Raw genomic sequence first — 14,036 nt, 5'->3', positions numbered from 1 at the left:
AAAAAAATCATACATTTAAGTGAGACTCTCTATTTGGATGGGACGCCCTTGGCACGCCACTTCCTAATAGCGAGTCGCAGACCCTATTTTGTGAGTCAATAATAGGTTACCAACTCGTAAAATAGGGTTTGTACATGGGGCAGACCAATTTTGCGGTCGCCAACGAGCCGATTTCCCATTTGCGACCGCAAAATATGGTTGTACATCTTGCCCAGAATTCCTGACAAACGTAGAGACATCTAAAAAAACTATTAAGAAAAACACATATGCAGGCTGATTTTAAGTTGATAAAATTACCCTTATGGTGACTATGTTAATCCTAGTCTATAAGCTCTTACTGGTCACCTGGTGCCAAGACTAGAAGATTGCCTCTAGAGCTGCAAGTGTCAAAAGTGCCACAACTCAACCCTGCATCTAAGGCCTCCTTTAATGGGGAAAAAACCACAAGTAAATGAGTGTTTGTTTTGACTGGTGGCTGGGAGGATTGGTGGGAGTGCATTGATAATGGGAACAAGCTTACGGACAAATAGTAATGGAATCATCATGAAAGTAACCTTATCCTACCTATATCTTGAAAAGTTTCTATTCTGAACTTAAGGGTAGATGTCAAGGCAAATGAAAAAGACAAATGCAAAAAAAAGAAAAGCAGCATCAGTCACCTAAGAACAAGGCAATAAAGTGGCAAAAAGCTTACTCGCCAAATATTCAATCACTCTGTGAAGAAAACTAACAAAAAATCAGTCTCTGCACAAGCATGTGGGAATACAGCAGCCTGACATGTCTCAGATGGCTACAAGTTGGCCCCTGTAGCATCCTGACACGTCTCAGAAAGGTACACATCAGGCGAAAGCTACAGACGCTGCTTTATCTTTGATGGAGGAGGGCCTGACAAAGTATGGTGGTTGGGCTCCTAGCAAAATGTAGCAATGGTTCATGTATGACATTACCCACATTGCTTTAACAGCTATTTGGCGGGCATCAGTCCCAGCAAATATTGCATAAAGTTGGTCTGAACAACACAAACTCTTATTTTCTTTTTATATAGCTCACCTTATTTATTTATGATTGCACAATTAAGGTATGGGCATGTCTCACAGAGAGATTAGACATGTGGTAAATTGTTCCAGGCATCTATGAGGAAAGATGTTACAAGGTCACCATCAACAACACAAATTGAGCTAGGGTTCCAAGTTAGAAAGCCGGACTGTCCTTGGAGGCCTGCTACAGGTGGTCAAATGATTTGAGATCACAGGAATGTGAGCTATGCATGTTCTGGTTTAAAGTGCCATCCCAAGAAATCCATGAAGTCATCCATTGTGCTTCCTACTTTACTGGTAGCATTTATTATGATCCCAAATACAGATGAAGTCCCTTATTCTATATAGGCTATTGCTCATTCAATGAGTGGCGCTGTAGTACTCAACTACTATCTGCACAACATGGGAGTTGGATTCGACCATGGTTCAGAGGAGAATCAGAATCAGAATATAGGCCTACTAGATTAGGTTGGGACTGTATAAGAGACTATCCAGACGAAAACCTACACCAGCCTAAAACATTCAGAACAGGAGCTAGGATCAACAAAACAGTGCAAAAAAGTATTCGAGCAGAATAGGTTTTGTTATCCAAAGAACTCACAACTTTCATGTCAGAACAGGCAGATCTAGCCTCCTATCGCCCCACGTTAAGGAATGTGCTGTGGTGGACATGTAGTGCGCTATGCTCCTGCACCCATTGTGTCTGAAATGTAAATGAGGCAAGAAAAGCCAGCACTGGTGCAATTGTTACGGGAGAGGACTTGTCTGGTGGGGTATGCCATATGTGTAGACACATACAGATGCTAGGACATGGATCTGTCAGAGACATTTATGTGTTTTCTAGAGCCTATCTGCGAAAGGACTACCCTTCCCAGAAGAGCAGAATGGCCATCGGCTAGGGTACAAGCATCAATAATATACCATTTCATGGTAGTACAATACGCTTGATTATTAGAACACTTTAATGCAGAATATTTGATTATTTAAATGTGTAACATTTGATGACATGAATGCAGTACACAGTAGTGCTGAATGCTGGACCTTTAATCATAGAATCTTTAGAAACGAACGTTGTTCCTCTGGATGAAATAGACAGTTAATTATCTGTGCATGTATAAACTGTACTGAATTAGGAACAATGTAATAGTCTGTGGCTGTTGAACAAGTCTGTAAGAGACTGACTAATTATGGATTCCTCACCTTAGAATTACCCCAGGCGTTAGACTGGATCAGGTGAATTTTTTCCTCAGCAGTACCCCTGGCGTCGATAGGTGGCGTCCGTCGACTCCGGGTTCGTCATTGGCATTGCGGTAGCCAGAATGACGTTGCGGTATCTATTTAGACGCCGCCCTGAAGCTGACATCAGTTCTTTACACGATATTCCATGCCAGAAGCGCAGAGCCATGCAAGACACTGACCACTGGTGCATGAAAACTAGGGCCCTGAAAGGGAGTCCCTTACTCTAGAAGTCAGTTCGCAGAACGGGGAGGGTGGGTGAGGCGTTGAGGAATCCATAACTAATCCATGTCTCTTACAGATATATAGTTACCGAAGGGAAGTAACTTGTTCATCTGCAAGAGATAATTAGTTATGGATTCCTCACCTTAGAATAGACACCCCAGCAATACCAACCCCGGAGGTGGGTCTGAAAACCAAGTTCACACCAGAAAATCCTAGAGAACCGAACGGCCAAAGAAGCCACCTCTCCGGACTTCGCTGTCCAGGCAGTGATGTTTGGTAAACGTGTGCAGTGAAGCCCACGTAGCGGCCTGGCAGATGTCATGAAGATAGACTCCACGTCCCAAAGCAGTAGTAGCTGCCGCTGCCCTGGTGGAATGGGCACGCAACTCTACTGGAGGTTCCTTTTTTCGCCAAGGAATAGCAGATTTTTATACAAAGAACAACCCATCGAGAGATGGTCCGTTTTTGTCCTGCCCAACCTTTCTTGGCATCCACGTAGCCAACAAAGAGTTGGTCATCCACCCGGAATTGTCCTGTGCGATCCAGATAGAAGGAAAGCGAACGTTTTGGATCCAGACAATGGAGTCGCTCTTTCTCTTCAGAAGGATGCGGAGGTGGAAAGAAGGTGGGAAAAGGGATGGTCTGTCCTATGTGGAAAGAGGTAACCACTTTGGGAAGGAAAGAAGGCCTAGTGCGAAGGACAACATTGTCTGGATGAACAGCCAGGAAAGGAGGTTTAGAAGAAAGGGCTTGAAGCTCACTCACCCTGCGAGCAGAGATAATGGCAACCAAGAAGGCAGTTTTCAAAGTTAAAAGTCTGGGAGGACAATTATGTAGTGGCTCAAAGGGAGCACACATAAGATACATCAGAACCAAGTTCTAGTCCAACTGGGGGCATTACGAAAGGAATAGGAGGGAAGAGATGAGTAATGACCTTAAGGAAACTATTTACAATAGGGGACTTGAAAACAGAAGGTTGATCAGGAAGCCTAAGAAATGCTGAAATGGCTGAGAGATAGCCCTTAAGAGTGCCCAGAGCAGAGCCCTGCTGGGCCAAAGAAAGGAGGAACAAGAGAACCTCAGAAAGAGGGTCAGAAAGGGGATCCACAGTCTTTGCTGTGCATCATAACACAAATTTGTTCCATCTGCAGGCGCATACCGTTCTAGTGGAGGGACGCCTGGCAGCCAAGATAACGTTACAGACTTCGGGAGGAAGATCGAAAGCAGTCAACTGCCGTTGATCAAACTACTCACAAGGAGGTAGAGGCAGGACAGGTTCGGGTGGAGGACCGTTCCCTGCTGCTGCGACAGATGATCCTCCAGAAGAGGCAGTCTGATCGGAGGATCGATGGCCATGTGTAACAGCTCGGGATATAGGCCTCTTCCTGCCCAATCGGGAACCACAAGAATGACTTGGGCCTGGTCGCGCTTGATCTTCTTCAGCACTCTGGGCAGAAGTGGTATAGGCGGAAAGGTGTATAGAAGACAGCAACTCCACTCGCGAACAGAGTCGCCTAGCGAGTGCCGGCTTGGAAAACCCAACACGCAGAACTGCTGACATTGTGCGTTCTCTTCAGTGGGGAATAGATCTAACCAAGGGTCTCCCCACTGCTGAAAGAGACCTTGCACCATCTCTGAGTGAAGACGCATTCATGATCCATCATGCACCTGCGGATGAGTCCGTCCGCTCTGGCGTTCAGAGAACCTGCCAGGTGTTGAACCATCAGGGATATGCCCTGATGTTCCGGCCATGTCCAAAGGCGAAGAGCCTCTTGACACAGGGTCCACGACCCCACCCCACCCTGTTTGTTGCAGTACCACATGGCAGTGGTGTTGTCCGTGAACACACACACTACTCTATCCCGGACAAAGGGAAGGAATGCCTTTAGTGCAAGACGAATCGCCCGAAGCTCCAGAGGGTTGATGTGGAGCCCAGACTCTGCCGGAGACTAGAGGCCTCTGATCGCCGCCTCTCCCATGTGGCCGCCCCACACCAGAAGTGATGCATCCGTCACCACTGTGAACTCTGGTTGGGGAGGGGAGAGAATCTGCCATTGACCCAATCCTGGTTCGTGAGCCACCACTGCAATGGACGAGCAGTGCCCTCTGAGATCTGGATGCAATCGGACAGATTCCCCTGATGCTGTGCCCACTGGAACTGCAGGTCTCACTGCAGAGCCTGCATATGTCATCGAGCATGATCCACCAGCAGGATGCAAGAGGCCATGAGGCCCAGCAGCCTCAGGGTCAGTCTGACCGACACTCGGGATAGAGGCTGAAAGATCAGAATCATAGCCCGAATATCCCAGACTCGCTGCTCTGGAGTATAAACCCAAAACTGTGTTGTGTCCAGAACCGCTACGATGAAAAGGAGCTTCTGGGAGGGAGTCATGTGTGACTTTGGCACATTGACAGTGAACCCCAGCGAATGCAGGAGGTCCGCCATAGTCTGGAGGTGGGAGACGACTGCTTGGGGCGAGCCCGCCTTCAACAGCCAGTCGGCGAGATAGGGGAAGACTGGAACCCCTGATCTGCGCAGATAAGCTGCGACCACAGCCATCACTTTCGTGAACACCCGAGGGGCGCTAGTAAAGCCAAAGGGTAGTACGGTAAACTGAAAGTGCTTGTGGCCTTCCGTGGGTAAGCAAGTGGGCCGGCAGGATGGGGATGTGAAAATAAGCATCCTGCAAGTCCAATGCTACCAACCAGTCCCTCGGGTAAAGTTCAGACAGGACCTGAGCCAGTATCAACCTCTTCCGGAGGAAGCGATTGACGTTCCTGAGATCCAAGATAGGACGCAGGCCCTTTTCCTTCTTGGGCACCAGAAAGTACTGGAAATAGCAACAACGGCCTACTTCTGGGACAGGAATTCGCTCAATGGCTCCCTTGGCCAAGAGAGCCGTAACTTCCTGCTGGAGAAGGGCCAGGTGATCCTCTGACATGTGATTAAATTGAGGTGGCATGGATGGATGGGTAGTCTCGAAGGGGGGGGGGGGGGGGTAGCCCCTTCGTATTATCTGCAAAGCCCACCTGTCCGACGTGATGTTGAGCCAGTGGGGGAGGTGATAGCGAATCCTGAAGGCCACTGGCGATTGATGGGCCTGAAAGGCCGGACTAGGAGGGTTTGTAGGCTGCTGAAGAGGGGGCGCTGGTGGACTGGCCCACCCGCAGGCCCCCTGAACCACGGCGTTGTGATCCACATCACCGGTCATGCAGTGGCGGGACAGCTTGCGCAGGCCTGAGGGGCACCCCTTCCGTAGCCACGAAAGGGGCGAAAAGCACCAGGAGACCCTCAGGAAAGACTTATAGACAATTAAGAGGGACCTAGCACAGGACCTACTCCGGAAAGAGATCTCGGAGATCGGTGATTGAGTGCACACTCTGGAAAACCACAAAATACACAGAGCCGAAGATATCGAACAATACAGGCAGGAACTCATCCGACTCACAGACCAGAAGATTGATCTCCAGGCCCATGTCGAATCTCTTGAAAACCGGTTGAGGTGCAACAACATCAGAATCAGAGGGGCCCCAGGAGCTGTGGAGGCTGAGAACAGAGGAATACGTCAGTCCCCTTTTTGCCCAGATCCTGAGAAACAGGCATCCGACATCCGGCTGGACAGTGTCCACCAAGTTGTTTTCCCTAGATCTGCTAATTCACAGTGGCTGGACATTCTGACCTGTGTACACAGCTTTCCCCTGAAGGAACGGATCCTTTGCAGGGCCAGGGACACCAACCCAGTGCAGTTTTGCAGCCACCCACTTCAATTGTTCGAAGACCACTCATCGATCAGGATATAGAAAAGGTGGAAACTTTTGAAAGTTGACAACTTTTCTTCAGGATCATAACATCGCATACACCTGGAGTCACCCCTTATGCTTAATTTTCACCTGGGAGGGGAAACCTCAGCAGCTTCACACCATCAAGGCGGCCTGCGACTTCCTACTGATCGAGGCGCCTGAGGGCCCTTCATGTGGCGTGGCGGTGTCGGGCCCTGGGGCAGGTGGGCGGTCCCGATGGCAGAGGAAATCTCGGGGAAAGGGTCTCACGAGGCCTGATCAAGCTACAATCGCCCAAGACAGGAAGGCAGTTTTGGAGATTCTTGCAGGGGACTCAGCATAATAGGATGCCATTTGAGGCACTGGGGCAGCTCCTCTATCGCTGCTCATGTGCATTATAGACGCTTGCCGTGGCCGTGAGAGAGAGGGGCGACCCTCATCGAGAAGACTGGACAACCATAGACCCCAAATTGTGTCTACTACTCTCTGGTGTGGCATTGGCCTCACCAGATGTCTTGCCATTTCCAGAGACTCTGTTATTGTTCTTTCCTTAACTTTTTGTTTTAGTTCTGTTTCATGTTGGGGTTGTTGCAGGGGTACCAGAGCCTATGATTCTAATGCTATGCATGTTGATGCCTCCACATCCAGGGGGTTTCTTCCACACTAGCTTACAGCATGCGGTGGGACAGGTCTTTAGGCTGGGGACTCTAGCATAGACACGCATTCACCCTCAGACGATAGGTGACTCCTTGAAAGCGATCTCCCTGAATGTGAAGGGACTTAACAACCCTGTCAAGAGGCAGGCCGTCCTCTCATATCTGAAGCGTACCAGGAACAGACATCTGCCTTCTCCAGGAGACCCATCTGCTCGCAGAGGACTGGTACAGGATAAAATCTAGGGCACTCCTGCACCAATTTTTTTCCTCAATGGGCCGAAAGGCAGAAGGGGTGGCCATTTTGGTTGTGCGTAACTTCTGGGGGACGGTTGGTAAAAAACTGTTGTAACTCAAGGGACATCTACTGGGGTATAGCGTATGGCTGGGCACCGAGACACTCACCTTAGCCTCTCTTTATGCCCCTGTCGAGGGCCAGGAACATTTCCTTCGGACAGCCATAGAGGATATCCTCACCTCACAGGACTGATTAATCTGGATAGGGGTGTTCAATAATGATATGGATCACTAAGGCCACAGGGAGGGAGGCGCAGGGGCATTTGCAGATGAGAGCACAGCCTGGTTGAGGGAGATGGGTCTGTGACTTGTGAAGGGTACTGCATCCCCATACCAGTGACTACACCTTCTATTTACATGAGCACAAATCATATGCCAGCTATGATTACTTCCTGCGTTCCAGGGAACACCAGCAACTGTCCAGTCAGAGCAAATTGAACCGAGATCCCTCTCTGACCACTCACGTTTCTTCTTGAGCTGCACATCCCCCTGCTGAGGGATCCGCCCCAGCAATGGAGACTTAGGAAGACACTACTTTAGAGACCGGAGGTGGTGAGACAGCTCAAAGGGCTGTCACTGATTATCTTACACTTAACAATACCCCCGACACACCTGTGTTCGTTCTTTGGGATTCCCTGAAAGCAGTTATCTGGGGTGAGCTACTAGCTCTCTCTTCGGCGAACAATCTGTGGAAGACAAAAGAAGGCAGAACTTCAGGGACGGGTGCGCAAACTGGAACATATCTATCACCACACAGCAGCTCTGAGGATTTGGCATCAGCTAGAAGCCGCCAGGAAACAGTTGGCGGGAATGGACTTATAGCCGACTATTCCCTCTTGCGACTAAAATATTCCTCCTACGTGGGTGGGAATAAATGCGGGATGACCCTGGTTAACAAGCTCCGAGCCTAGAGGCAATACACGAGGGTTGAATCTCTGCTATCCAGAGGAGAGGAGCCGGTTGAAGGAGATAGCAGCCCAGTTCAGAAATGTTCACGAAACCCTATACTCGGAGCAGTCTCTGCCCCCTGAGAATCTGACTTGCTACCTCCGTACTACGACTACAACCCGACTGACTCAAGCGCACGCAGTCTCTTGACAGTCCGATATGCATAGAGGAGGTCATAAACATCATATTCAGACAGAAACCTCTTCGGTCCCCAGGCCCGAATGGGGTCTTATCGGGCTTTTATTAACCTTCTAGCTCCTGTCCTCACAAAGCTATTAAACTCCATCTCGAATGCGGCCACCCTCCCACCCTCGATCCAGGAGGCGACCATTATAGTCATCCCCAAGCCTGGAAAAGACAGGTGACAATGCAAATTATCACCCCATTTCACTGTTGAATGGGGATGCAAAATTATTTATGTGGATTTTGGCTGCCCATCTCAACCCCTTCATGCAGGGCCTTGTAGCCCCCGATCAGCCTGGCTTTATTCAGCAGAGATAGTGCATCCATAATACAAAATGACTACTCCACTTCATAGATAAAGCCAACCGCAGAGAGGGCACAACTATGCTGCCAAGAAGGCATTTGACCGCATTCACTGGCCCTACCTTATTTCTTATTTTACAGAGTTTTATATGGCGCGAACTTCACCCGAATCGGGTATCAGAACCTTTTACATAGCACCAGTTCCATTACATGAGGAAACATTCATTTTTGTTAGGTACGAGGAGATTAAGTGACTTGCCGAGGATCACAGGATGTTCAGCGTCATTGCCGACACTCAAACCAAGTTCCCCACATTCAAAGTAGACCGCCGTAACCATTAGGCCAACTCCTCTCCCCTACCTGGAGGCGACTTTGACCGACTTTTGGCATGGGGGAGCTATTCCACTTTTGGGTCCTCAGCAACTATGGGAGCCCGGTCGCCTCGGTGCAGGTGAGTGGGCGGAGAACTGAGCGTTTTCCGATATGCCAGAGCACACAATAGGGTAGCTCCCTGTTACCTATACTCATCGCACAAAGATTGAGAGCTCACCTGGGAATCAGGGGAGTTCTCTTTAGCGGGAAGGAACATTTGATGAGTCTATACGCAGACAATGTTTTGGGGATGCTAGATGATCCCCGAGAGACTCTAAACCATTTCTTGGAGGAGTTAAGGGAGTTTTGGGAGGCGTCGGGTTTCCGTATGAACCTCCACAAGTCGAAAGCCCTTACCATCTCAGTCCCGCCTGCTGCGCTGGCCTCTTTACAGCAGGCCTATCTGTTACACTGAGCAACGGACTCTATCCCATACCTGGGAGTACAGCTGGCCTCGACTCAAGAGAGAACGAAAACCCTCAACTATCGGGAATTGGTGAAGTGAGTGTGGGCCGAGCTGGATTGCTGGTGGCATTACTTGCTGTCTATATTGGGCCGCATTGCAGCCTTAAAGATGGCCATCTTTCCTAAGATACTTCTCCTCTTTCAGGCCCTCCGACTCCCCCAAGAGGCACGATCCCCACCCTACAGTCCACGCTACATCACTTTATCTGGACGGGCAAAAGCCCTCAGATGCATAGGGAACTGAGCTCTCACCTACCGGCCAACGGGGGACTAAGAGTGCCATGCCTACTTCGTTATTATCAGGCAGCCAGGTTTGGTACCTGCTTGAGTGGTCTAGAGCAGAGTCAGAAAAACAATGGCTATTTATGGACAGGACCCTAGACGGGACCTCACTGGGGAAAGTCCATTTAGTGTATTTAAAAAGATGGAGTTTTACATTTTAAATGTCCAGGTAGTGAAAAACTCTTAAATTCGTTTTTCACTACTGCAAGGCCTACCTCTCCCATAGGTTAACATTGGGATTACCTTTTTACATTTTATAAGTGTAATTTCCAATTAGGAAAAGATGGACATATCAAGTCTAGTGTCTCTGGACTTGCAACTTAAAATGTAACTTAACCATAAGTTTTGATTTTAAATTGTAAGTCTGAAAATGCCACTTTTAGAAAGTTAGTACACAACAAAAGTATGCCCAACCACCTCGTATCTTAATAGTATGATTCTTATACACAAGACCAGATAACAATTAATCAAACCTAGTCAGGTACTTTTATTTATACCCATCAATCATTAATTTACTTTTTTAGAAAGTGCATGTTTTTTCTGGGCAAAAGAAGATATGTACATTTACAACATTACATGAAAAACGTGACTCTTGTTATAGTGTTCTCACTATAACAAGAGTCACGTTTCCATTCATTGATATTGTGAAATATAGATTTACATCTTTTTCTACTCTTGTGATTCAATTCTGCTTTGTTTTCTGTTTATTTGAAATGTGAATATTCAATGTGTATGTCATTTGGTTTTATGATTATATGGATGTATTTTTGTTAAATGTTTCCGTTTAAAATTTGTCAGTTTGGTAATGTAATGTAATGTTGTAAATGTACATATCTTCTTTTGCCCAGAAAAAACATGCACTTTCTAAAAAAGTAAATTAATGATTGATGGGTATAAATAAAAGTACCTGACTAGGTTTGATTAATTGTTATCTGGTCTTGTGTATAAGAATCATACTATTAAGATACGAGGTGGTTGGGCATACTTTTGTTGTGTACTGATATAAAACGGTCCAGCCCCCCCCTCGGTCCCATTTCAGGACCTAACTCCGTTTGTGTGTCCACTTTTAGAAAGTTGGCATTTTTTTACTTTAACCATTCTGTGCCTTCTGCCCATCTGTAAATACACTTCTGAGGTGGGTGACAGCTAGGCACTCCCTCTAGACACCCAAACACAATGGGAGTTTACGAGTGACTTGATGGGCCTTAATGGGCTATAAACTGGCTTGTTGGGGGGAGCGGGGCAAATCATAGCTCCATTTGCACCTGCATAGGATGTGTCCTGTCTCCACACAATTGGCCTAACAACATTGTATTGTCACTATAGCCAGTTTGGAGCCAGGGGAGGAAGAGGGTTTCTCTGCACTTCAAAGCCACTGTCTAGAAGCTTCTCCCACCTTCCAGAAACAGGGCACCAAAGTATAAATGCTGATGCTGGGTGGCGCAAAGCAACACTGTGCAGACTGCGCACCATGATTTAAGGTACTGTGTTCAGTGGGCGTAGGTAGGTCCCTGTAGCTGGCCCACGCTTCATCATGTCTGGCTGAACTTGTGACTTCTTCTCGGTCTGGCGCGAACAGTTTGTGCTTTGCGCTTTAATTCGCTATTTTATCTGAATCTTTAAAATTGCATATCTCAGGATCTACTTATTGAATTTTTGTCATTTTGGTCTTGTTTTGCTCATTGAATTCAGATATTTTCCTAACCAAGTTTGCTGCCTTTTTGTGCGTGCTTGAACTGTTTTACTGTTTAAGTGTTGCATAAATACTTTACACATTGCCTCTTAAGTTACGCCTGCGTTGAGAGTTTCCCGAAAGGGCCAAATTAACGTACTTTCATTGGATGTTTGGTGTTTTTATTTGAAAAGTAAAAATAAAATAGTTCATAAAAAAACATCAGTGTAAGTTTGAGACCTGCAACAAGAAATATGGGCAATGCGCATTCCCTGAAATTCAATATGATATTGACCATGAAAAGAAAATCATTTGAGTTGTAATTTTTTGTACCTTCAGCAAACGATCTCTGTCCAGCAGTTCCAGAAGTTCTTCTTCAAACTTCTCCAATGACGGATACAGATGGAAGGACAATCTGTCCAAGTACAAAGTCACTGTCTTCTGCAGCCGAGGCTTCAGGAACGCATCACCTACATAGTAATTTATACTTTTTTAAAACTCATCACTAAATTAACTGTATTCGCAGAATATGAAGGTAGTGTAATTGCTAGTGAAAAATTTTGAATTTTACATTTTAGGATCCTGACTTCAGCCCTAGACACCAGATGTATAATATGTCTGTATGCATTATATCAAACTAATTTCTACAAATAAAGATTGCAAAGAAATACAAAAAGGAGCCGAATGTCATGCTTTGGAAACTTTTCAATGTTCTGGCCAGACACACAAATTCTCAGTCTTGTACTTAAGCTACCCAATCCATGAACAATAATGTGAATCTTAGCACCCAATAACATTACTTGAAACATAAAAATTAAATGTCATTCTTAATAACCTGGTCCATCAATACAATGGCATAAAGGTTTGCATAATTGACTACTAAACTGAAACTGTACTACATATGATTTTAATTTTGTCATTTCGTCGGTATTTTAATTTATGTGGATTGAAAATTGCAATATGTCATTGATTGTTCTATTTTTTAACCATTAATAAAAATATCCAGTTTTGTAGTAAGTTGTAGCCAATTGTTCCTTTATATTGTGTTCTGTTCAAATTATTGGTTGCCTAGGTTGTTTTTTGTCGATTGCTCTCTTTTCCCTGACCTAGGAACTACAGTATCTATGTCTTCAAGGGGTCCTTGTTAAATATACGCCAATAAAGGTTTGCACACCAGGTCATTCGGAATACTTTGAGTGGATCATGGGTGAATCCCTAAATAGAGCATATGTCTCTTCATGCAGAATCTCAAGAGCATCAAACAAGCAGTTTTTAGCCTTTTCAGAAACTTTGGCTACAGACAATTATTTCAGGTGAACAGGGATTTCAGTCAAACATAATGCACATACGTTTTTTAAAACCTCACCTCAACATCAAAGAGGGCAGTGATGCCATTTCATTTATTTTCACGCTTCACTTCAAAACAGTATTTTTTACATTTGCACGGTAATAGAAAAACTCCAAGTTTCACATGACTGTACTAAATCCAGAGGAGAATCCATGTATGAAATTCCCTCCACCACAGGGGTGGTAAAGTGAGTAAAGTTCCACCAGTTAACCAGTTTGGAACTAGGGCTTTGTTCAGAAATGCGATGCCAAACCATTGCCACTCGATTCTAAACCAAGCCTTTAGCTTTCTTTAAAGCATGGAGACACATTTGCAAAAGCTGGAGGGTGCCCTTATTTTCTGTCTAGGACGCTAATCCTCTGAATTTTGTAATGACCTGGAGCCGTCTTTAATGATTGACCATATGAAGCCATATTAAAAATATTAAAATGTACAACTAATGAGTTTGTCAAAATGCATTGGACAGTTGGAAACTGAAATAATGCGCTATCAAACTAATCCAAATGGAGTATTAAATGTCCCTGTTAGGGAGAACATTGGGATCATTCCAACAAGTTTCACAGGTGTCAAGTTTTCTTACAATTTATTTTAGAGTACCACATTGCTATTAACATTTAACTGAGATTATTGTGTTACATCCATTGTTGGTTACAAATTGACACAGTAATTATTTTATTTGTCGTGATTAGCAAGCGTGTCAGTTTGTATAAAAAAAGATACCATGTAAAGCAGTGGTGCGTGAATATTCCATGCTGTGTGCCAGCTTGGCTTTTTACATGTTTTTTTTCTTTTTAGGTCGGTGCATCCTGTTACTTTCTTATTTATTTTCTAGGCGTGCAGTGGATGCAGCTGCAGCTGCAACTGGTGAACTTTCCCAATGCAACAACTTCAACTCAATCCCACCATAGTACCTGCCTCTTTCCATCACTGTATGGCTATCCCTTAGGTTTGTTCAGCTTCCTGCATGGCCCTCATTAGCCTGTTGCTTTCTCTCTCACTTGATAAACAGTCTATCCATGCATGGGGCACCAAAGAGCCTGGCTGCAAGATGACCGCGATCTAACGTGGGCCAGGGATCCGCCAGCTAATGTGAATATTCGGCACTAATCGCTGTTTTTTGGGTAACACCTGTACTCGGCCTGATCGGTATGTCCCTGTGAATTACAGAGGGGATGACCGGTGTTACTGTTTGATGCCTGGGGCCGATCAGGCACAGTGAAACCCCGGGGAGTCCT

The 14,036-nt window shown here is 45.9% G+C and overlaps 1 protein-coding gene across 2 annotated transcripts in view; it reads right to left on the bottom strand.

The window, feature by feature from the left end:
• Positions 1–14,036, bottom strand: part of NPHP4 (nephrocystin 4) — a 941,192-nt gene that overhangs the window by 601,408 nt on the left and 325,748 nt on the right. For both annotated transcript variants that reach the window (XM_078642627.1, XM_078642628.1), the window contains exon 7: positions 11,787–11,923. In XM_078642627.1, the coding sequence (XP_078498753.1) occupies positions 11,787–11,923 (137 nt within the window). The remainder of the gene's footprint in view (positions 1–11,786; positions 11,924–14,036) is intronic.

This window comes from Lissotriton helveticus, chromosome 5_1 (assembly GCF_964261635.1).
Source record: "Lissotriton helveticus chromosome 5_1, aLisHel1.1, whole genome shotgun sequence".
Taxonomy (NCBI): domain Eukaryota; kingdom Metazoa; phylum Chordata; class Amphibia; order Caudata; family Salamandridae; genus Lissotriton; species Lissotriton helveticus.
Note: the sequence above shows the minus strand (reverse complement) of the source record. Positions and strands in the feature narration are given on the sequence as shown.